This window comes from Theropithecus gelada, chromosome 19, assembly GCF_003255815.1.
Source record: "Theropithecus gelada isolate Dixy chromosome 19, Tgel_1.0, whole genome shotgun sequence".
In the NCBI taxonomy this organism is placed as follows: domain Eukaryota; kingdom Metazoa; phylum Chordata; class Mammalia; order Primates; family Cercopithecidae; genus Theropithecus; species Theropithecus gelada.
The window spans coordinates 39,059,986-39,083,697 of NC_037687.1; the positions used below are offsets into that span (position 1 = coordinate 39,059,986).

The window sequence follows — 23,712 nt, forward strand, 5'->3', positions numbered from 1 at the left end:
GGAGGTCTTTGTAAATTCCAACCCTTGGGACATGAGATTTTTCTACCATCTGGGGGTTGTTATTACTATTTCTCCAGACCTGGCCAAACCCTCTGCCAACTGATAACAGGAGGTACTCTTCTCCAGGTATGTGGAAAGTTCCCTTGAAATATGGCTCTAGTCTTCCAACCCTTTCCCAACCAGAGATGGGCAGTGGAGGTTCTATGGCACCCATCCTGGCCTCACTCTGAGGTTCCAAAGAGGATTCTGGGCATCAAGAGACAGCTCTGGGCCACAGCAAAATCAAGTCAGCACCTGGGCCCAGTGCTGGGCTGCTGGGCTCTCTGGGAGGAGCTGCTGGGCTTGCTACACACTCCTCCTGCCAGAAACTCCACACCCACAGCCCTAGGTCTTCCTAGCCCCAAGACTCTCAAGTCCATATGCCTGGAATCCCCCATCCTGAAACTCTTAATCCTGCATCTTTCTCACCAGAAGACCCCCAAATGCACAGCCACACTTCCATCTCACCCTAATAAAACCCAGACCTTTGGATTCTTCTCCTTGGGACCCCTAAATCCACAACTTTGGGGTGCATTCTCACTCCCAGATCCCAAATCCAAAATCCAGGTGCTTCCCTATGCAAATATTCCAAACTCCTCAGTTCTACAGTATATCTGATGCCTCCTCCTAAATCCACAGCCCTGCGGCACCCTTCCCAAAGTACCACAGGTTTAGTCTGCAGGTCCCCTCCTGGTTCAGCTGCCCTGGGGTCCCCCTCCTCCTCCCTTGCTGGCTGTGTCCCAAGCTAGGTGGGGTTCATGGAGGGAGTGTAGTTACAATCACCAAATGAGGTGATTATATAACCAGCCAAAGTTCATCCCTCTTTTTCAGGCAGTATAAAGGCAAACCACCCCAGCCGTCACCATCTATCATCCCACTGCCACCATGCTGGCCTCAGGGCCGCTTCTGGTGGCCTTGCTGGTCTGCCTGATTGTGATGGTCTTGATGTCTGTCTGGCAGCAGAGGAAGAGCAGGGGGAAGCTCCCTCTGGGACCCACCCCATTGCCCTTCATTGGAAACTACCTGCAGCTGAACACAGAGCAGATGTGCACCTCCCTCATGAAGGTGTCCCAAGGCAGGGAGATGGGTGGCACGGGGTGGCGGCTGCCCAGCTGGCTGGAGCTTTGTGGCAGAGGGTTGACCACTGTGGACCAGAGTCTCAGGAAAGGGAGTTTTGGAGGTTAAGCGTCAGGGTCCTAGCCAGGAAAGACAGGATCTTGGGATGTCCAGCTCCCTGACTGTGAGAACCTGACTGGGCAAAACATCCCAGTACATGAAATCTCGGTGCTGGGTCCATTCGGAGTAGCGGCCGCTCCCTCTAACCTCTCCCACCCGCCTCCATCAGATCAGTGAGCGCTATGGCCCCGTGTTCACCATTCACCTGGGGCCCCGGCAGGTGGTGGTGCTGTGCGGACATGATGCCGTCAGGGAGGCTCTGGTGGACCAGGCTGAGGAGTTCAGCAGGCGAGGCGAGCAGGCCACCTTCGACTGGGTTTTCAAAGGCTATGGTGAGGGGATCCCAGAGGAGGAAGTTGGCCAGGCCGACTCGATGGTCTCTGTGTCCCCAGCCTTCTTCCTGACTCTCCTGCCCACTGAAGGCTGCAGCAGAGCTCCCAGTCTGGTCTTCTCTCCCCAGCTCCCTTCATGGTGTGTGTCCTCTCCCTCTTGCCTGTCTCCAGCATCCCTGTCCCTGTCCAGATTTCTCCCTGCCTCTCTCACTGGAGTCTCCTCCTTCCCCTCTGTCTCCATCTCTGAGGACAATCCTGGGTTTCTGTTTTCCAGCCCTGGTCCTCTGTCTTCATTTGTCTTTTTGTCCTTCTCAGATTCTGTACTTCTCCGTGTTTCTCCTCTGTCCACTGACCTCTCCTTCTTCCTCTGTCTTAGGATTTCACAGTATTCCTACTTCCACATCTCCAGCCTCCATCTCCTGGTAACGGTCTCTCCTCCTTCCAGACCCTCTCTGTTTCTGTCGCAGTAATTTTCCCTCTTCTCCAGCTCAGCTTAAGAATCTTTCACCGTTTTTACACTTGAACCCGGAAGGTGGAGGTTGCAGTGAGCCGCCAAGATCGCGACAGTGCACTCCAGCCTGGGCGACAGAGCGAGAATCTGTCTCAAAAACAAATAAACAAATACACAAACAAAAGAGACTCTTTCACCATTTTTTATTTTCTCCTCCCAGATCTCCCCATATCTCACTTCCCCTCCTTCCATCCTCTTCTCCCATCTCTGTCTCTCTTTCTCTCCCTCCTTCCCTCTTTACATTCTGTGGAGTGTCCCGTCTCCCTCTGTTTCGCTGTGCATCTGTCTGTCTGGCCTGTCTCTTTTCTGATCCTCTTCTTCCCATTCGGTCTCTGTCCCTCTCTGTTTCTCTGACTGAGTTTGCAGCTCTCCTGCGCGAGGCTTCTGCGCCTGCCCCCGCCGCCTGACTCCACCCCTGCGTTCCCTCCCCAGGAGTGACCTTCAGTACCCTGGAGCGCGCCAAGCCGCTCAGGCACTTCTCCATCGCCACCCTGCGGAACTTCGGGGTGGGCAAGCACGGCATCAGGAGGTATCCAGGAGAAGGCGGGGTTCCTCATCCAGGCCTTCCTGAGCACGCGCGGTGAGCACGCGCGGTGAGCAGCTGAGGCTGGAGAAGAAAAACGCCCAGGGCAAGGAATCTGCGCGCGCAATTATGTCTGGGAACGGGGACTAGGTGGGGAAAGGCGCCCGCGCTCCCAGCCCTGGAGTCTGGCCCTGAGAATTTGGTTTATCAGGGCAGTGCCTCCTGGAATTCTCAGACTGGCATCAGACCTCTGAGTTGACTCTCTCCCCAAACCCCTTCTCCCCCAACACACCGCCACACCCGCAAGCTCCAGGATCAATCCCACCTTCTTCCTGAGCCGAACCGTCTCCAATGTCATCAGCTCCATTGCCTTTGGTGACCGCTTTGACTATGAGGACAAAAGTTCCTGTCACTGCTGCGCATGATGCGGGAAAGCTTCCAGTTCACGGCAACCTCCACGGGGCAGGTAACCGGCTGCAACCCGGCCCCTGACGCCCCTACCACAACCTGCCAACTGCTCCCCTACATGGGGACAGGTGCCCCAAACGCCCACCCGCCTCCAGACAGTGTCCCCTCAAATCAGCCCCCAATACTGGACAACTGGACAGTTGCACCAGAAACCAGGATGGGTGTCCAATACCCAGTCTCCAAGGACACCTGGATAGTTCAACAGATGCTCCCCAAAACAGAGCCTGCCGGCAGGATGCAAGCCCTCAGCTCAGCTCTCTCACCTGGGCACGTGTTCCCATCCCCAACTTACCCTAATTTGTAATAGGTGCTCCCTACCCTGTTCTTCTGAATATTTTAACACCTGGACAAGTGATTGCCTCTACCCCTTCCTGCATACCTGAACACCTGGTGCTGCAAAATCCAGCCCATCATGATCATTTCACATCTACACAAATGTTCCAAATTAGCCCACTGGAATATCTGGCCAAGCACCCTCTACTTCACCCACTTTAAATACCTGAAAACATGGACAGCTGCCCTAACCAAGACCCGAAACACATAAATATCTAGACAGATTATTCCCCAGACACCCAAATAAGTGTTCCCCAACCTTTCCAATCACACACCTTACAGAGGTGCCCCCAATGCATCCCACTTGGATAGGTAAACACCTGAACAGGTATCCCCTCTACTTCTTCACCAGCCCCGCTTTAATACCTGAACACCTGAACAAAAGCCCCCAATCCAGACCCAATAAGTATCTTGGTAGTTGTCTCCAAGCAAGCCCACCTGAATGCCAACATACCTAGACAGGTGACACTCCCCTCATACCAGCCCCACCCAAGTAGCTAAACACTTGAACAGGTGTCTTCCAACACATCCTGCCTTGAATATCTGAACACCTAGATGTGTGCTCCAATCCAGCCTTACTGAAACCTGGATGTATGCCTCAATCCATCTTACCTAAATCCCTGGACAGTAGCCTTCTCCCTTAACCCTCATGAAAACTTAGATATATGCTCCCATCCAGCCCCACTGAAATACCTGAGCACCTGGGCATGTAAGTGCCTTCAACTCAGTGCCTTTCTTTCTCTGACACAGGTTCCATTCCCATCAATTCCTGCCCCCTGACAGCTGTCCTTCCCTTCCCATCCTCTCTCCACAACCCCAGCTCTATGAGATGTTCTCTTCGGTAATGAAACACCTGCCAGGACCACAGCAACAGGCCTTTAAAGAGCTGCAGGGGCTGGACGACTTCATAGCCAAGAAGGTGGAGCACAACCAGTGCACGCTGGATCCCAGTTCCCCATGGAACTTCATTGACTCCTTTCTCATCCGCTTGCAGGAGGTACACCCCAGCAGCCAATGGGAGGAGCTGCAAAGCCAGGCAGAGGGAAATCAGGCTGGCAGTGGGGAGGGCAGACAACACAGGCCCATTCAAATTAGCCCCTGTCATAATAATCCTCACAATCCCAACTATATCAACCACTGCTGTTGATATAGTGACCCCTATCTACCAACCCCTCACCCAGAGGCAGGACTTGTGTATGTGAATTCAAATAGCAAGCACTTCTACAGAACTACCATGTGCCAGGCACTGCGTTAAGTGCTTTAAGATAGTCCCTGCTTTAGCACTCATGACAGCTCTTGAGGAGGTTCAATCATGGCCTCAATTTTACAATTGAGAAAACTGAGGCCCAGAGAGTATAAGTGGCTTCCCTGAGGTCACACAGAGAGGAGGCTGAGGTCCTCCAAGCTCAAACCCTGGTCTATCTCAGTCTAAGGCTGATGCTTTTTTTTTTTTTTTTTTTTTTTTTGAGACAGAGTTTTGCTTTTGTCACCCTGGCTGGAGTGAAATGGTGCAATCTCAGCACACTGCAACCTCCACCTCCTGGGTTCAAGTGATTCTCCTGCTTCAGCCTCCGAAGTAGCTGGGATTACAGGCGCCCACCACCATACCCAGCTAATTTTTGTATTTTTGGTAGAGATGGAGTTTCACCATGTTGGCCAGGCTGGTCTTGAACTCCTGACCTCAGGTGATCCAAGGGCTGATGTTTTTAGCCACCATGCTCGCTAACCTATCATGCCCTGGTTAGCAGACACACCTCTGTGGACAGGTGACCTGGCTGTACATTGCAGGATCCCCACCTCCATGTGGATGTCAGTCTCCCATGTGGGAAGGCTTTAGGGAGTCTAAGCTCAGGGAGAAAGGATCAAGGGAGGGGGTTCCTCCACAGTAAGCATCAAGATTTTTAGGGAAGAAATAGGATGCTGTTGCTTAAAGCTCTGTCTGTCAGAGAAACTATGCCTCTTTTTTACTCTCTCTGACTCACTCGACCTTACAACATCTGTGCTTTTTCTCACTGTATCTCTCTATCCCTCTTTTTCTAAATATTTCTACCATTTAAAAAAAGGGACAACTGAGCCTGGCCTGGTGGTGCATGCCTATAGTCCCAACTACCTGGGACTGAGGCGGAAGGACTGCTTGAGCCAATGAGTTTCACTCCAGCTTGAGCCACATCCCAAGACCCAGTCTCTAACTTAGAAAAAAAAAAAAAAAAGGTATAACGAATCTGATAGTTAAAGGACAGATAGTCAGGTAAGCTAGGTGAGAAGGAAGAGCATTTTGGGTAGAACCAGCAGCCAGGGCAAGGGCTGGAACCTGGAGTGAGCCTGGTAGATCTAGGGTCCCTCTTTCCACCTTTGGTCTGAATCGAAGAGAGGTAGATCTAAAGGAAAAGCCCTAGCAGGGCCTTGAGGGCAAGAGGAGTGAGGATGGTCTAAAGCCTCCTCTCCCTGCAGGAGGAGAACCACCCCAACACGGAGTTCTACATGAAGAACCTGGTGATGACCACGCTGAACCTCTTCATTGCAGGCACCGAGACCGTCAGCACCACCCTGCGCTATGGCTTCCTGCTGCTCATGAAGCACCCAGAGGTGGAGGGTAAGGCTGGAGGGGGAGGGAAGTGGAGAGCCCCAGACCCTCAAAACTCCACTGACCCTGGTGCAATGTCCCCACCTGTCCCAGATCCCAGGACCCTGAGACATGCTTTGCTGTCCAGAGACAGGGCAATATTCAGCTGACAAGCATCAGCTGAGTCTCACTAGCTATTAAAATACTGAAAATGTCTGCACTGATTGGTCAGTCACTCCTGTCCCAAGCCCACTGAGTGCCCACTGCCTGCTCCTCTGGATCATCCCTTGAGTTCCTCCCTGTGCCTCCCCCGTGATTCTGGCACAACCTGGTTAACAGGACCCTGCTCCAACAATGCAAATGACTAATGTCTGTTATGAATGGTCTACCTCCGTGTCATTGGTGGAGCCATGTAATCCACCCCATTTTACCTATTTGGACTATAATCCCTTCTCTGAGACCCCTAAATACCTAAACACATTCCCCCTCCTCCCCCAGCAAGGTCCATGAGGAGACTGACAGAGTGATCGGCAAGAACCGGCAGCCCAAGTTTGAGGACCGGGCCAGGATGCCCTACACGGAGGCAGTGATCCACGAGATCCAAAGATTTGGAGACATGCTCCCCATGGCTGTGGCCCACGGGGTCATCAAGGACACCAAGTTTCAGGATGTCTTCCTCCTGAAGGTGCTGCATGTCCCCCCACCAGCCTAGAAGGATTTCCAACACACTCCCTGAGACCCCAGCATCCCATCTCCATGAGAAGCTTTCTAGCCCCTGTCCCACTCCTTAAATCAAAGATTTTTCCAGTCACCACATCCTTTCCATCTTCCGTCTCAGAGACACCTGAATCCTGTATCTCCAACAGAATTTTTGCCGCAGAGGAAGCAGCTCCATGTCCACAAACTCCCTGTCTCAAGGGACATGAGTCTCCTTTTCCTTTCCCCTTGCCCTTTTGCCTTAAGGACACAAATTTCATTTTCCCTGAACACCCTGCCTAAGAGGACATGAACCCCATGTCTCCCAAACTTCCTGTCTCAGGGACATGAACCTTCTATCCCCCAAAGCTCCTCCCTCAGAGGTCCCCAACTCCCATGCCTGCCACTTACCCTCACCTGGAGCACCCTAGTTCTCCCTCCAGCCCCTGTGGACCTTCACCAATCCCCCAACCCGCCTCATCTCACACACCTTCCTCCTCCTTCCCAGGGCACAGAAATGTTCCCTATGCTGGGCTCTGTGCTGAGAGACCCCCAGGTTCTTCTCCAACCCCCAGTACTTCAATCCCCAGTAATTCCTGGATGGGAAGAGACTAAGAAGAGTGATGCTTTTGTGCCCTTTTCCATTGGTAAGAGACCACTGTTTGCTGCAAGGCCACTGCTCACACCAGCAGGGGCCTCCCTCACCCAGCTGTCCTTTCTGTGGTGTAGCTGGTATTTCTCTGGCTTCCAAGTTCCTGTTAGAATTTACCCTTCAGTCGTCAGCTGATACTCCCTTAACGACTCAGTACCTGCACCCAGGCAAAAGGGAAGGAAACATCTTACCCCTTTCAGAGTGGGGGGAACCAAGGCCCAGAGTGAATCAGTTTCATTTGTCTAGGGTCACACAGCAGATTCTTCAGATTCCTAAAAAGGAGATGATAGCACAGCAGTCATATTTGCGAGTGTATCTGGAGGAAGGGGCATCTAAACCTTCCATTAAGACACCTGGCATGGATCACCCCATCTTTCGTACATCCTTTGTACACTCAGGAAACTGAGGCTCAGGGAGGATCAGAGCCTCCTCTGAACATCTCTCAGGCCATAATATTCCACCCCTCCTCCCTAGGAGAGCTGTAGCTGGAGGTCGGTAGTGGGGTGAGGCTACACTGAGAGTGGGCTTCACCTCCACCCCTCCCGCTCTCCTCCTCAGGAAGGACACAAATTTCAAGGACACCAAGTTTCTCCTCCTTTATTCCCCTCCTTTGAGAACCTCACTCATTAGTGGAAGTTATCGCTTTCATCCTCACTACCCATGATTTCTTGCAAGACAGATTAATAGTGATTCATATAGTACACTTGTGCTGTAGCATTTTGTTGGACTAAGGTAGTGATGAAGCTTTTCATCATTTGAAGAAGTATAGGTAGCAAACAAGGGAGCAGGAAGCAGGTTCCTATTACTACTATAACTCCTATTATGAGAGTTTAAATCCTCCTAGTGCTGGGAACCATTTTCCAAACATGGCCCCCGGATCCAATCCATGCCACACTTACACGGGCACATGTGCCAGTTTTGTCATATCTCTAACTATGTCTTCAACTACTTGTTCTTGGTCATCTATGTGTAGACAACAATTAGTAAGGTTAAGTTTCTCACAGGCGCCTCCTTCAGCTGCTAGCAAGTACTCAAGAGCCAATCTATTTTGATAGATAGTACTTCTCGTCTGTGTTTCTTGCCAGGCCAGAATAGTCAAGGCTCTGTCGATTTTATTAGTGATTATTTCTAAGACAGCTGGTAACCATATGGTTCGGTTGAACATGTAAGTGCCCAGCCTGTTGTACATTTTACATTATAGAGGGAATATAATTGTAACGTTTGTAACACAAAGAAATGGTGAGTGCTTGAGGTGATGGTTACCAGATTTACCCTGATGTGATTATATGTGATTATACACTGTATGTCTATCTACATTGTATGTCTGTGATTATACATTGTCTGTATCGAAATATCTCACATACTCCATACTATATACACCTACTATGCATCCACAAAGATTTTTAAAAATAAAAATTATTGCATAGACTCCTCAAACCCCAATCTCCAGTACTTTTCTTGTCTTGCTCCACCCCAGGACCACAGCTCAAAACCTCAAGTCTATCAGAATTTCTCCCTCCTGTCAGCCTCCTCTTCATTTGACCTTATAAAATTCTAGAAGCTTCTGTAGTTAATATATAAGCGAGAAAGGAACTCCTAATCTTTTCTGTGGAGTCCCATCCAAAGTTTCACCCCAACTGACTTGCTGCCCATAAGCGGTTTCCCTTCTACCCACCTCCACCCTTTCCATCCCTTCCACACTCCCCCATCTGAAAACCTGGACAAACTTGAGAAAGCCCTGTGGTTTATTTGCAAAGTGCTCCCCCAGGAAGGACAGAGGCCAGGGCCTAGGAGAGAGGCAGCCCTGGGAGGTGGGAATGGCCCCAGACCCAGAGTAACAAGAGGTCACTGAGGACAATGAGGAGTGAGAAGGCTTAGGGTGCCGTGGTCCTCATTCCACCCACCTTCCATTCTGCTGTCACTCTTAAAAGACATGTTGTTCTGTTTGTTGTTTGATTTCTGTGGTTGGTAAGGGAAGGTGTGCTATGCATTTGCACTGGCAGAGTCCCTGCTAACTCTTCAGAGGCTACAAGGAGCCCAAAGCTGACAGGTGCTGCAGAGACCAACAGGTTAGCATCTCAGGGCTGAGTCTCAGAGCCAGCTTCCCATTGGCCACAGGCTGGCTGGTGTATCCTCGTGATAAAGATATTAAACTTGCAGCACCTCCCTCAGGGAAGGGTGGTAGTCCTGCTGGTGGAATGTGTGGAGGCTGGATTGATTGATGGATTGATTGATTGATTGATTTTTGAGATGGACTCTTGCGTTGTCACCCAGGCTGGAGTGCAGTGGTGGGATCTTGGCTCACTGCACACTCTGCCTCCTATGTTCAAGTGATTCTCCTGTCTCAGTCTCCTGAGCAGCTGGGACTACAGGTGCGTGCCACCACACCAGGCTAATTTTTGTATTTTTTTAGTTGAGACAGGGTTTCCGTATGTTAGTCAGGCTGGTCTCAAACCCCCTGACTTGAGGTGCTCCACTAGCCTTGGCCTCCCAAAGTGCTGTGATTATAGGCATGAGCCACCATGTCCAGCCTGGAGGCTGGATTTAGACTGGTTCCACTTCAAGAATACTGCTAAGCTTTATCAAAAGGTTGCATTGCAGCACAGGGGATTGAGAGTAGCTGGCAGGCAGAATTGGGGGCATCTTGGGCTCTTTGGGGATGAGAATTTATTCTGAGCCTCAGAAGAAAGTGGGATATGGAGGAGACAGTCTGATGGAGAGGCCTAGCTCCATTTTGGGAGGGCTGTGGGGGTAGGGGATGCTGATTAGCCACTCATTCATTCATTCATTCATTCCTCAGCAAATATTTTGAACACCTGTCATAGGCCACACGCTGTGTTGAGAGTACAGTGATGAGTAAGACAATAGTTTGGCCCTTCACAGAGTTAGCATTGAGATGAGAGAGGTGTTCTCACCAATGTTCCTTCCAGAAAAATCCCTAGGGACCTGACAACAAAAGAATCCCACACGAAATGGCACAGATCACCTCTTGACCTGGGGAGGTCAGGCTTTAGAGAGGTTTATTTAATTCTCAGCAGATTTGAAGGAACATATCAGAGAATCCAAAGCACCAGTGCAGAATCCCACAGCTCAGGGAACCTGGGCCAAGGAGGCTTTTGACAGAGGGAAGCAGTAGGAAGAGACAGCTGGGAACGAGGATGGGGGAAGACTACAGCAGTGTGTGACTGTGGTCTACAATAGGCACGACCCTCAAAAATAGCGTTCAACGTGAAAGCAACCAGACACAAAAGATCACCTATTACGCCTGTAATATCAGCACTTTGGGATACTAAGATGCGAGGATCACCTGAGGCCCGGAGCTCACAACCAGCCTGGCCAACACGTCCCCACTAAAAGTACAAGAAAATTAGCCAGGCGTGGTAGCACATGCCTGTGATCCCAGCTACTTGGGAGCTGAGGCATGAGAATCTCTTGAACCTGGAAGGCAGAGTGCAGTGAACCAAAATCACACCACAGCACTCCAGCCTGGGAGACAAAGCAAGGCTTTGTTTCAAAAAAAAAAAAAAAAATCTAATATTGTATGATTCTGTTTATAGGAAATATTGAGAATCGGTAAGTCCATAGGGACAAAAGCCAGATTGTCAGGGGCTGAGATGAAAAGGAGAATGCGTTATGGGGAGTGACAGCTTGAGAGCTATCGGTTTTGTTGGAGGGATATAATAAAACATTTGGAACTAGGCAAATCACCTAACATCAGGAGTTCGAGACCACCTAAAAATACAAAATTTAGCCGGGCATGGTGGGGGGCACCTGTGATCACAGCTACTCCAGAGGCTGAGGCAGGAGAATCTGTTGAACCCAGGATGTGGAGGTTGCAGTGAGCTGAGATGGCGCCACTGAACTCCAGCCTGGGTGACAGAGTGAGACTCCCTACCAGAAAAAAGAAAATGTTTGGAACTAGATGGTGGTGGCTGTACAGCTTTGTGAATGAACCACATGCCACTATGCACACTTTAAAATGGCTAATTTTATGTTATGTGAATTTCATCTTAATTTTTAAAATCATATATGTACATGGCCCAGCACGGTGACTCACACCTGTAATCCCAGCACTTTGGGAGGCCGAGGCAGGTGAATCACTTGAGTTCAGGAGTTCGAGACCAGCTTCGCCAACATGGTGAAACCCGTCTCTACCAAAAATACAAAAATTAGCTGAGCATGGTAGCACACGCCTGTAATCCCAGCTACTAGGGAGGCTGAGGCAGGAGAATTTCTTGAACCCCGGGGGTGGAAGTTGCAGTAAGCTGAGATTGTGCTACTGCACTCCAGCATGGGTGACAGAGTGAGACTCTGTCTCAAAAAATAGATATAGATATAGATATATAGTATATTATAATTTTAAATAATCTCACTCCTCCACTCACTTGCAATGTGACCTCAGACAACTGGTGCCATGGAGGGGAAGGAAGCTGGCTTGCTGCAGGTCTCTCAGAGGCAGGAAGTTGCGGGGAGTCAGAACCACTGTCTACAGAGGCAGGGACACTGAATGACCCTGGAATCCTTTGACCCCCTTCCCTCAGCCCCTTCAGCGGGGCAGGAAGCAGACGTGGTACTTTGGGGGTATTTTGCCCACACCACTCTCCTGGGGTGTCAGGTCGATGTCTTCAGGAGCCACGGGGCTGGCCATGGAGAAGTTCTGAAGGATGATGGTGAATAGGAACAATTCGTTGCGGGCGATGCCTTCACCAAGACAAATGCGCTTCCCTGTGGACACAGAAGGTCACCAGTGTGGGCCCAGGACAGGTGAATACTCTTCACTCTCCTATGTCCCTAAGCCCAGATACGTATGTCCACTGCAACAGATTTGCATAAGACTGGCCTTTTACCTACAATTCAGGGTGGACTTTGAGGAAGCTGCTCTGAAACGAGGTGCAAATCTTTGAGTGGATGTACCATGTTCATCTCTCTATATATATATATTTTTTTTTTTTTTGAGATGGAGTCTCTCTCTCTCACTCAGGCTGGAGGACAGTGGCGCCATCTCGGCTCACTGCAACCTCTGCCTCCCAGGGGGTTCAAATGATTCTCGTGTCTCAGCCTCCCAAGTAACTGGGATTACAGGTATCCACCACCATGCCTGGCTAATTTCTTGTATCTTTAGTAGACATGAGGTTTCACCATGTTGGCCAGGCTGGTCTTAAACTCCTGACCTCAGGTGATCCATTCACCTTGGCTTCCCAAAGTGCTGCGATTACAGGCATGAGCCACCGCACCCAGCGCCATGTTCATTTTTCTGGTAGAGGGTTTGTAGCTTCTGTTACAGTTCCAAAGGGTTTTGTGACCTCCACAGAGTACAATGACCTGCTTCCGGTTGTGTGTGTGTGTGTGTGTGTGTGTACCTCTACATGTGTGAGTGTGAGCATATTTATGACAACATTCTTAGTGTTCTTCACTTCTCATACGGGGAGAATGGCACCCCTCTCAAAGGGCTCTTGTGAGGTTAAAGGAGACAATTGTAAAAATTCTTAGGATAGCGCTTGGCTTGTGCTAACGAGCCTTAAGGTTTGGTTATCGCCTTGTGTTTGTTTCTGGGGGTATGTGTGGGGTATGTGTTTCTGGCCATGTGTCTGTGTGTGTGTCTCTAGGCTGTCTTCTGGTCTCAGCCTGAGATCCACAGGCTTTAAGAGCTCAGGGGGGAAAAAAACCCAAGTTGTATGTAAATTGTGAATGGGACCAATGCATGTGAGTCAGGGAGGGTCTATGGCTTCCACTGATTCTCAGAAGTGCAAGGAACCTCCAATAGGTTCTAAACTACAGACTTGGGAAAAAATGAGAACAATGGGAGCCAGAAAAAGCTGAGGCAGAGACAAAGGGAGCCTTTCCCTTTACTTCAGTGTTCATAATCTGCAGACCTTAGAAAGGCCATGTCAAGTGTGAGTTTTCAGGTATTCCCTACACCTGTCAAGTTGTTGGACAAGTGTGTCTACGTGGAGGCGTCTGGAAAAGGGTCCACGTCCCTTTGGCACATCCAGAAGGTGGGCGACATGAGCTGAGAAACACGCAGGTCTCTGGGCTTGTCCTTCTGTAACTATTTGTGTGACCTAACGTTTTCCACAACAGCCTGATGCTTGTTATCTCCCTCCCATCGCGCCCTCCCCATCTCTGGGGCCGTCTGTTTGGACACCTTTTGGAATTTCTTTGGCTGCAGCACCTTTTTGGCTTGGGTTATACCTTTCTTTCTGCTCCTGGCAGCCCTACCCCTGTCTTTTTCTCTGTCTATACCTGTCAGACACAGTTTTTCTTCCTTTCCTCTCCTTTTTTTTTTGGCTTTCTTCCATCTTGCTTAACTTCCTATCTCCATCTATTTGAATCTGATTCCTCCCCAATCTCTCTTGCTCTGTCCTTTTTTCATCTCCCTCTAAAGATACTTTATTTGTCTTGTTCATTCTTTCTTCCTCTCTTCTTATGTTACTCTTTCTCCTATCTCTTATCTGTTTCTCTCCTTTCCCTCCTTCCTTCTCCCCTCCTCCTTCCTTTTCCTCCTCCCTCTCCTCTTATTCCTCCTCCTCCTCCTTATGTGGCTCTGTGTCTCTCTCTCTCTTCCTCTCCATATACTGTCTGATGTTCACCTGCTGTCTGTCTTTCTGCCACGGTCTCCCCATCTCTATCTCTCAGTGTGTTCCCTCTTTGTCCCTAACTCTGTTTCTCAGTCTCGTTATCTTTGTTACTTATCTGTCTCTGTCCTTATTTCCCTACATCTCTGCATCTCTTTAAACAAAATAGCAGGCCGGTCACAGTGGCTCACGCCTGTAATCCCAGCACTTTGAGAGACTGAGGCAGGCATACCACTAGGTCAGAAGTTCAGGACCATCCTGGCTAACACAGTGAAACCCTGTCTCCACTAAAAATACAAAAAATTAGCCCGGCGTGGTGGCAAAAGCCTGTAATCCCAGGTACTTGGGAGGCTGAGGCACGAGAATCACTTCAACCCGGGACGCAGAGGTTGCAGTGAGCTGAGATCTCGACACTGCACTCCAGCCTGGGTGACAGAGAGAGACTCCATCTCAAAAAAAAAAAAAAAAAAAAAGATAGCAACATTGAGAGAAGACATTGACCCTCAAGCCACCACCCCATGTGTTTCCAACTTTCATTGAAGATAAAATGTGGAAGGAGGTCACTGTACTGCACAAAACCACGGGCTGGGGCAGGACCCTGGATCACTGAAGTCACTGATGAAATTCAAGACTGGGGGTTGGTTTCTGGGGCCTTTCATGGATGGTGCATGTTAAATTAAATTTGGCCTAAAGGGGCCTCCCTACATAACAAACTGTAACCTAACTCAATATGTAAACAAACTGCAATGTAACTTGAGAGTATATTCTTGGAACAAGTAACCTTGGCCAATCAGGGCAGCCAAGCTTCAGCCAGTCACAGGCTGCAAGCTGCCCAGACACGATCAGGTAAGGCAAACACAGAGCTGTAACCAATCAGGCTGTTTCTGTACCTCAGTTCCTTTCCCTGTGGATAAATAATGCCTGACCACACTGCTGGGTGGAGCTCTCTGAACCTTTACTGGTTTCGTGTGCTGCCCAATTCATGAATTGTTTCTTTGCTCAAATAGATTCTGCTAAGTTTAATTTGTCTAAAACTTTTCTCTTAACCAACCAAAGAGTGGAGGATGAGAACTGGGACAAGTCAGAGCACGTCAAGACCTTCTCCACTCCCCAGTGCTAGACCAAACTCCTCCCGCAACCCTCAAGGTCCTGCCGAGCTGAGCCCTTTGTCTTATTCCCTTCTGCAATCTACAACCAAGGCACACTGGACTTCCTATAGTTTCTCAACGGTACCATCATGTTTCCACCTTTGGCCTTTGCCTTTGCTGTTTCCTTTGCCTGGAACACACTTTGCAATGGTTGATTGACACTCATCCATGAACATCTTGGCTTGGAAGCCGGTTCCTCTGGTAAGCTTTTCCTTACTGACCCCACAAGATTAGCTAGTATTTCCTATTTTGTGATCCCAAAGCTCCCTTTAGAGCACTTATCACAATTATGTCTAATTATAATAATTGTCCATGTGAGCATGTCCTTAGTGGCAGGCAGTTCTAAGCATGTTGCAGGCATTCATTCATTTCATGAGATGATTATTTTACTGTTTTTGATGAATGCCCATCTTCCCTGTTGGACGTTAAATTTCCTGGGGCAGGAACCCTGTCTCTGTGTGACTTGTTTTATGCATTATCTTCAGCCCCCAATACAGCACTGCCCTTAGGGTAGTGCTCAACAGATTTTTTTCTCTTTAAGAAAATGAATTCACTGAGGTTTAGAGATATTAAAATACTTGCCCAAGGTCCTGCTTTCCAAGATGTGCCTTTGGGAATGTAATCTTCTTTCTCAAGCCCCCTTAGAGGGTTGTAGTGAAGATGGAATGGGATAAGGCAGGTGAATGTTGGTCAGTCTGGTCTCGAACTCCTGACATCAGTTGATCTGCCCTCCTCGGCCTCCCAAAGTGCTGAGATTACAGGCATCAGCCACCATGCCTGGCCACCATCCCTACTTCTAAGATGAGGGTAGCACCTCACCTTGTCCACAGGTAGTTGTAAATGACACCTGGAAAATCCCCCATGACAACACAGATAATTCCCAGCCACATTACTCTAGTGAGAAAACTAAGTCCATTGATTCACATGATACTCTTGTGACACGTGGAAAACAATGAAAAGAAAACAATAGGCACTTGGGACCTTCACCTACGTGATGCAGCTCTATTTGGTGGGGAGGGATCCCCAGATCTCTGACCCCCTACTGGGGGCCAGGCAGCACTTTACAGGACTTGGCTGACTGCCAGTTCTGCTAAGTCAGGCTTGGAGCTTTCACTCACTGACTCCTTCATTTGTTCCCGGACACGTATTTACTAAACGCCTACTGTATACCAGGCACTATGTTCAGCACTGTGCTGAGACCTCACAGGTCTTCCTTGTCTGGAAGTGTGAGGGAGAGCTCAGCCACAGGTTCACAGGTAAATGCAGCACTGTCAAGGACATAGGCTCAGTAAGGAGGGGCAGCTGGTGTATGAGAGCATATGGTGGGGACCTGGGTCCAGGAAGTCTTCTCAAGGGAGCTGTTGCTTGCCTGGATAGCTAAGGAACCCCAATAATGAGGAACAGACACTGTTCTTGCATTGACATTAACCAAGATGATCCACCCACATCCTCAAACAACAACAACAACAAGAGCAAAACAAACTATTTACCCCAAGTCCTCCATGTGGGAAAATAGAAATCTTTGCTGCAAGAAAGAAGGGGAGAGGGTCAAACATGTCTTTTCAAAACTTATCCCAACACTTTGGGAGATTGAGGCAGGAGGATTGCTTGAGGCCAGGAGTTCGAGACCAGCCTAGGCACTGTAGTGAGATCCTCCCCCGTACCCATCTCTACAAAAATAAAAATAAATAGTGGGGCATGGTGGCTCACACCTGTAGTCCCAGTTACTCTAGAGGTTAAAGCGGGAGAATCTCCTGACCCCAGGAGTTCAACGCTGCAGTGAGCTATGACTGTGCCATTGCACTCCAGCCTGGGTAACAGACTGAGACTCTGTCTCTAAAACAATTGAAATGAAAAAATTCAATATCATTCCTGACAAGCCTCCACTTTCTATGAACTAACAAGTTAGCCACAAAGACCCTTTTGAAACTCAGTTTAGGCAAATACAAATTTCATTGACAGTTTTGCTTGTTTCAGAATTTGTAAATGATTGGGCTATTCAATGACCATACCAGCTCTCATAAAGAAAGGGGGCAGTGAGATACCAAGAGCTAGAAGGAGCAGCAAATTCTGTTAACAGAGGCATGATTGGTGCCCAGGTAGCCTCTGCCTTGCTTAGAAAAAGCCCTTAAAGACAAGGTTCAGTGCATTGTGTAGGATGTCTTTGGTCAGAATTTAAACCTATACACACTTTCCTAAATGTTATCACCCCTCACACTGCAGATGATATATTTTTAAGAGACAGGGTCTTGCTCTGTCACCCAGGCTGGAGTGCAGTGACGTGAGCATAGCTCATTGCAGCCTCAAACTGTGGGGCTCAAGTGATCCTCCTGCCTCAGTCTCCCAAGCAGCTGGGGCTACAGGCACATGCCATCATGACTGGCTAAATTTTAAAAATTTTTTTGTAGAGACAGGGTCTCGTTTGGTTGCCCAGGCTCATTTCTAACTCCTGGCTTCAAGCGATCCTCCCACCTCAGCCTCCCAAAGTGTTGGGAATACAGCTATAAGCCACCACGTCTTCGAGTGTTGACCAGTTGGGTGGTGAGCCACCCGAACAACATCTTACCTAATCATAAGCCTCCCTGGCTCCCTCCATGGCATTGCCCTGAAAAATCTAAAGGTTCCATAATTTGAGAGTCTATGACCCAATTACCTTGTATCTTCCAGGTAAAGTGTCAGTGTCTAACAATAACCAAAGACCACGTGTTTCGACTAAGTGTCTAAGATAAACATATATGTATGACAATCATCACATTCATCATTTGTATGTCCATGTATTCTGTCTAAGCAAATACTTTTAAAATTCATAATAGTACTGGCATATATACTATGTACTTGGTATCAGTAAAAAGACCATTGATCAGGGAAAAAAAAAAAAAAAAAAGCTTTATTAATAGCAAAGGGATAATAAGCCTAAGATTCAGGAGTACGGTCAACATGGGAGGGGGAAGGGGAAGAGGAGCTGGAAGGTATTGTCAGTGTTCTAATTCTCCCATTGGAAAATGGGTTGGTTGATTACTAATAATAAGTACATATTTAAACATAAAATCATGCATGGTAAGCAGTGATAAGCCAGGTAAACACTGAGCAAGTGGCAGTTACCATTATAGGGCATTATGTATATTGTTAATAAGCACTCTCTGCCCAGACTCCTTTCCTGCTCTCCCTCTCTCCTCCACTGGCCTGGCACTGAGATTTGCTAGTCTGCTCTCTCTCAATGGCACAGCAAAATCTATTTGATTCGTGCCACCACTTCTTTTACCTCATTCTTTCAGTGGCAGGCAGGTACCCAAAGATGTAACAGAGGATGGCAGAGAAGAGTGAAATTCCACACCTGTGGCTCATACCCAGACCCCTCTTCATGCCCACTCACCCCTCCAAGGACACTGCCCCCACGTTGTTCCAATTCAGAGACAGGGTCTCAATCTGTTACCCAGGTTGGAGTGCAATGGCACCATCAAATTACCTATGATAACCTATTTAATAAACCAGTGTTATGTACCTGAATTAGAGAAGCATAAATTGCTACTTATGGTATTAAAAATTTGTACTTAAGAGGCTGCAACTCCAGTGTGAAGCATGCACTCATGGAGACCCTGGATGGACGCCTGGTCCTTCCTGAGTTCACTGCTGGTTTCCAAATTGTTTCCCTGAGATTTCAATAATACCTCCCATAGTTAAAAGCCAAACCAGTCAATAACTGAAATCACTATCAACCTCAAAATTGATGAAGATAAGTTGGTTTCTGCTGAGAAAAGGTTCCAATGGAGTCCCTGGGTGCTCACTCTTGGTGGTACTGGGGAGACAGTTGTATGGAATCTGAGGCTAATTTATACATTAAGGGATATCTTGAATTTTGCAGCCAATTGAACCTCCAAGGTGTCCAGATGGGTAGAAGCCACTCTCCAAAAGGAGGATGAGAACATTTATGTTCAACAGAAACGCCTAATGGAACATCATCCAGTTTTAGATCTCCTCTTTGCCCATCTTGGAGGCTTGTGTATGGTGCTGAACAAAACCAAATATTGCTCTTATCTTTCCCGTGAATTTGCTAGTACAGATAACTTAATTTAAAATGTGGCTGACAATGCTATTTCTCTAGACACTGCCACAGAATACACTAAGGAAATTTCTCAGGGCAAAAAGAAGATATGTGTTTATGGGGGCAGCTAACAGTTGGTTTGCAAGCATCTTGAATGGGATGGCAAGTGATATGGTTTGGCTCTGTGTCCTCACCCAAATCTCATCTTGAATTGTAATCCCCAGGTGTGGAGGTGAAGACCTGCTGGGAGGTAATTGGATCCTGGGGGCGGTTTCCCCCATGCTGTTCTTGTGAGAGTGAGTGAGTTCTCACAAGACTGATGGTTTTATAACTGGCTCTTCCCTCTTTGCGCTCTCTCTCTCTCTCTCTCGCTCTCTCTTCTGCCACCTTGTGAAGAAGGTACTTGCTTCTCCTTCACCTTCTGCCATGATTGTAAGTTTCCTGGGGCCTCCCCAGCTATGTGAAATTGTGAGTCAGTTACATCCCTTTTCTTTATAAATTACCCAGTCTCATGTATCTCTTTATAACAGTGTGAGAACGGACTAACACAGCAAGCCCAACTATCCCAAGGTTTTCTACTCTTAATGTTTCTTCTAGTGGGTCTCCAGGATACTATGACATGTGTTACCAGGCTAACTACAAAAATGAATAACTCTTTAAATCAAGTTATTTTATAGCAAGTTCTGGTCCTTAATCACCATCGTGCCCTGAACAAAGTCCATGACCAATCAGACTCTAATACTATTGAACTGTCTTTATTGCCTGAGCTTTGAATTATTCAATTTTGATCAGTTTGGTTCATGGAGACTCCTGGTAAGGTACAGAATTCATTTTCTTTGTATTACCCTCCTGAGAGCCATCATAACAGTCTCCCTGATGTGTTGTATTTTCTCAAGAGTCTTGGCCGGTGCAATGGCTCCCACCTGTAATCCAACCACTTTGGGATGCCAAGGCAGGTGGATTGCTTGAGCCCAGGAGTTTGAGACCAGTCTGGGCAACATGGTAAAACCCTGTCTCTACAAAAAAATACAAAAAGTATCTGGGCATGGTGGCATGCACCTGTAGTTCCAGCTACTTGGGGGGCTGAGGCAGGAGGATCACCTGAGCCTTGGGAGGTCAAGGCTGCAGAGAGCCAAGATCATGCCACAGCACTCCAGCCTGGGTGACAAAGTGAGACCCTGTCTCAAAAAAAAAAAAAAAAAGAGAGAGAGAGTCTTAAATGCTCATATGCAGCCATTCTTTGTACATCCAATGGCTTCATTACAGTATGAATAACAAAAACATGAAGAAAACATAAAGAATCACTCAACTACTTTGACATTGTCCATTGTGAATTCCATACTGAGAGCAAACAAGTCCATTACGATGGTGACAGAAGTAATGTTGATGCCTAAGAATTGTTTAATTAAATTAAATTTGACCTAAAGCTCTCTCTGCATAGAGTGAACTGCAACCTAACTTGGGAGGGAGTATATTCTTTTGTTTGTTTGTTAGTTTTTGTGATGCAGTCTCACACTGTCACCCAGACTGGAGTGCAGTGGCACCATCTCTGCTCACTGCAACCTTCGCCTTCTGAATTCAAGTGATTCTCCTGCCTCAGCCCCCTGGGTAGCTGGTATTACAGGCACGCACCACCATGCCCAGCTAATTTTTGTATTTTTGGTAGAGACACAGTTTAACCATGTTGACCAGGCTGATCTTGAACTCCTGACCTCAGGTGATCCACCCACTCGACCTCACAAAGTGCTAGGATTACAGGCATGAGTTTCCCAAAAGGGGCAGAGGGCGGGGACCTGGTGGGAGGCGGCCATGGGCGTTAGGGTGGCGCTGAACCAGGAGTAGCAAGAGGCCTGTAAGGAGTACAAGGAAGAGGAGGAAGCTGAGCTCCATGGTTCCGGTGTGACCGCTCTGCACCCCACTGCAGCCTCTAACTGGGCCTTTTATCCTGAACCTGCCTCTCCACCCAGTTATGAAACTTCATCCATTCCCCGCCTCCTTTCTCATTATTGTCCGGGAGCATTAGCTTAGAAAAATGTGTTAGGGAACCCAGACTTCCTGCTTGGGCAACCCAGCGACCTGATGCTTATCCCTTACCCACTCTCAAGATGTTGGCAGGGATACATCTTGGTAGAGATATCAAAGTCCACCTGAGCATGTGAATGTGTGGGTGTGTGGGTATGTGTATGTGTATTTTTGTAAGCATAGGTGAGCATGCACACTTTTTTACTTAGCTTTGTCTGTTTGTTTATGCTTGCATGCATTTGTCCATGCCTGCTTGCATTCATGTATGTGTTTATATGATCTTTATATGTAAAGGGATGTTTGTATTTATGCAAATGTGCTGGTGTGTGTTTCTGTGGTTGAATCTGGGGGTGCTTATGTGTATATCCTTGCATGTTTGGAGCTTCCTTGTATTTATACAGCTTCATATATGAAAGTGCATTTCATTTGTGTGTTGTGGAGGTGGTGGTAGTGTATGTTCAAAATTGGGAGGCTGGCTGGGCGCAGTGGCTCATGCCTCTAATCCCAGCACTTTGAGAAGCTAAGGCGGGCAGATCACTTGAGGTCAGGAGTTCGAGACCAGCCTAGCCAACATGGCAAAACCCCATCTCTACTAAAAACATAAAAATTAGCCAGGCGTGGTGGGGGGCACCTTTAATCCCAGCTACTCGGGAGGCTGAGGCAAGAGAATCACTTGAACCTGGGAGGTGGAGGCTACAGTGAGCTAGGATTATGCCACTGCACTCTAGCCTGGATGACAGAGCAATACTCCATCTCAAGAAAATAAAATAAAATAAAAATTAAGAAGCTGACAAAAAGAAGGAATTGTTCAATTCAATCAAATTTGGCCCACAGTCTTTGTAGCAGAGCAAACTGTAATCCAGCAATATGTGAACCAATTGTGTGTATCTGTGTGCTGGCGTATTTGTGCTTGTGTGTTGGTGCATCTCCTAGCCCCTCTCTTTGGAAGCCCGCAGATGCTTGTGGGGAAAAGAAAGACAGATCAGATTGTTACTGTGTCTACGTAGAAAAGGAAGATATGAGAAATTCCATTTTGATCTGTACTAAGAAAAATTGTTTCTGCTTTGAGATGCTGTTAACCTGTAACTTTAGCCCCAATCCTGTGCTCACAGAAACATGTGCTGTATGGAATCAAGTTTTAAAGGATTTAGGGCTGTGCAGGATGTGCCTTGTTAACAATATGTTTGCAGGCAGTATGCTTGGTAAAAGTCATTGCCATTCTCCATTCTCGATTAACCAGGGACACAATGCACTGCGGAAAGCTGCAGAGACCTCTGCCCAAGAAAGCCTGGGTATTGTCCAAGGTTCCCCCTGACTGAGACAGCCTGAAATATGGCCTCATGGGAAGGGAAAGACCTGATCGTCCCCCAGTCCAACACCCATAAAGAGTCTGTGCTGAGGAGGAGTAGGGAAAGAGGGAGGCCTCTTTGCAGCTGAGATAAGAGGAAGGCTTCTGTCTTCTGCTCCTCCCTGGGAATGGAATGTCTTGGTGTAAAGCTGACCATTCCTATTCGTTCTATTCTGAGATAGGAGAAAATTGCCCTGTGGCTGGAGGCGAGATATGCTGGCAGCAATACTGCTCTGTTACTCTTTGCTAATCTAAGATGTTTGGGTAAAAAGAAACATAAATCTAGCCTACGTGCACATCCGGGCACAGTACCTTTCCTTGAACTTATTCATGATACAGATTCCTTTGCTCACATGTTTCCCTACTGACCTTCTCCCCACCTGTTGCCCTGCTACATTTCCTTCACTAAGAGAGTAAAAATAATCATCAATAAATACTGAGGGAACTCAGAGGCTGGCGCCGATGCGGGTTCTTCGTAGGCTGAGCTCCAGTTCCCTGGGCTCACTGTTCTTTCTCTATACTTTGTCTCTGTGTATTATTTCTTTTCTCAGTCTCTCAACCCACCTGATGAGAAAGACCCACAGTTGTGGAGGGGCTAGCTCCCTTCAATGCTCAGGGTCTATCTCCAGTGTCCCCTCCTTAATCCGCCCTTCTGTGACAGCCACAGGTGGAAGTGATGGGTGAAACAGAATGAGAGACAAGAGATGCAGAACTGATGAGTCTCAGAGGAAGAGGTGGTCAGTTGGAGGGAGACAGAAACTGAGACTGGCAGGTGCAGCGATCAGGTCTCCTTGGTTTCTAATCACTCTAACTAGTGCTGAGGAGTTTCTTTCCTGCCTCTGACCATCTTCACAGTGCAGGAAATTTCTCTGGCTCTATCTCTCTCTAACTTTGTGTCTCTGTTTCCCCCCCGGAGACTCTTGAGCTCCAGGTATGCAGAAAGTGGGTCCAGTTTGATTGACATCTACTGGACTCCCAATTTTCTCTATCTTCACTGTGAGCCTGCACCCATACAGCCTCTGACAGAGTCAGTCCAAATTTGCAAAATTTGGGTGTGAATGTGTCCATGTCTGCCTGTCTCATCCTAGGCCTGACTTTTGGCCATGAGGCAACATCTTTCTTGCAATGTTAACCAAACCCTTTGCTGGATCCAGGATCCTGACCCCGAACTTACTTTGACCCAGAAGGAGCAGACAAACAGTCCTGATTTTTATGAGGTGGACACCGTACATTCCTGACACTGGAGAGGTGCCAGCATGAACTTTTCTGACCCAAGGACCTGGG

General features: G+C 48.0%; 1 protein-coding gene across 1 annotated transcript in view; it reads left to right on the forward strand.

Moving 5' to 3' along the window:
- The first annotated feature begins 909 nt into the window (after nt 1–909).
- Nucleotides 910–23,712, forward strand: part of LOC112612587 (cytochrome P450 2F1-like) — a 131,320-nt gene continuing 108,517 nt past the window's right edge. Inside the window, 5 exon segments of the mRNA XM_025367303.1 lie at nt 910–1,104; nt 1,385–1,547; nt 2,491–2,587; nt 10,403–10,425; nt 16,979–16,986. Coding sequence (XP_025223088.1) covers nt 925–1,104; nt 1,385–1,547; nt 2,491–2,587; nt 10,403–10,425; nt 16,979–16,986 — 471 coding nt within the window. The 5' untranslated portion in view covers nt 910–924.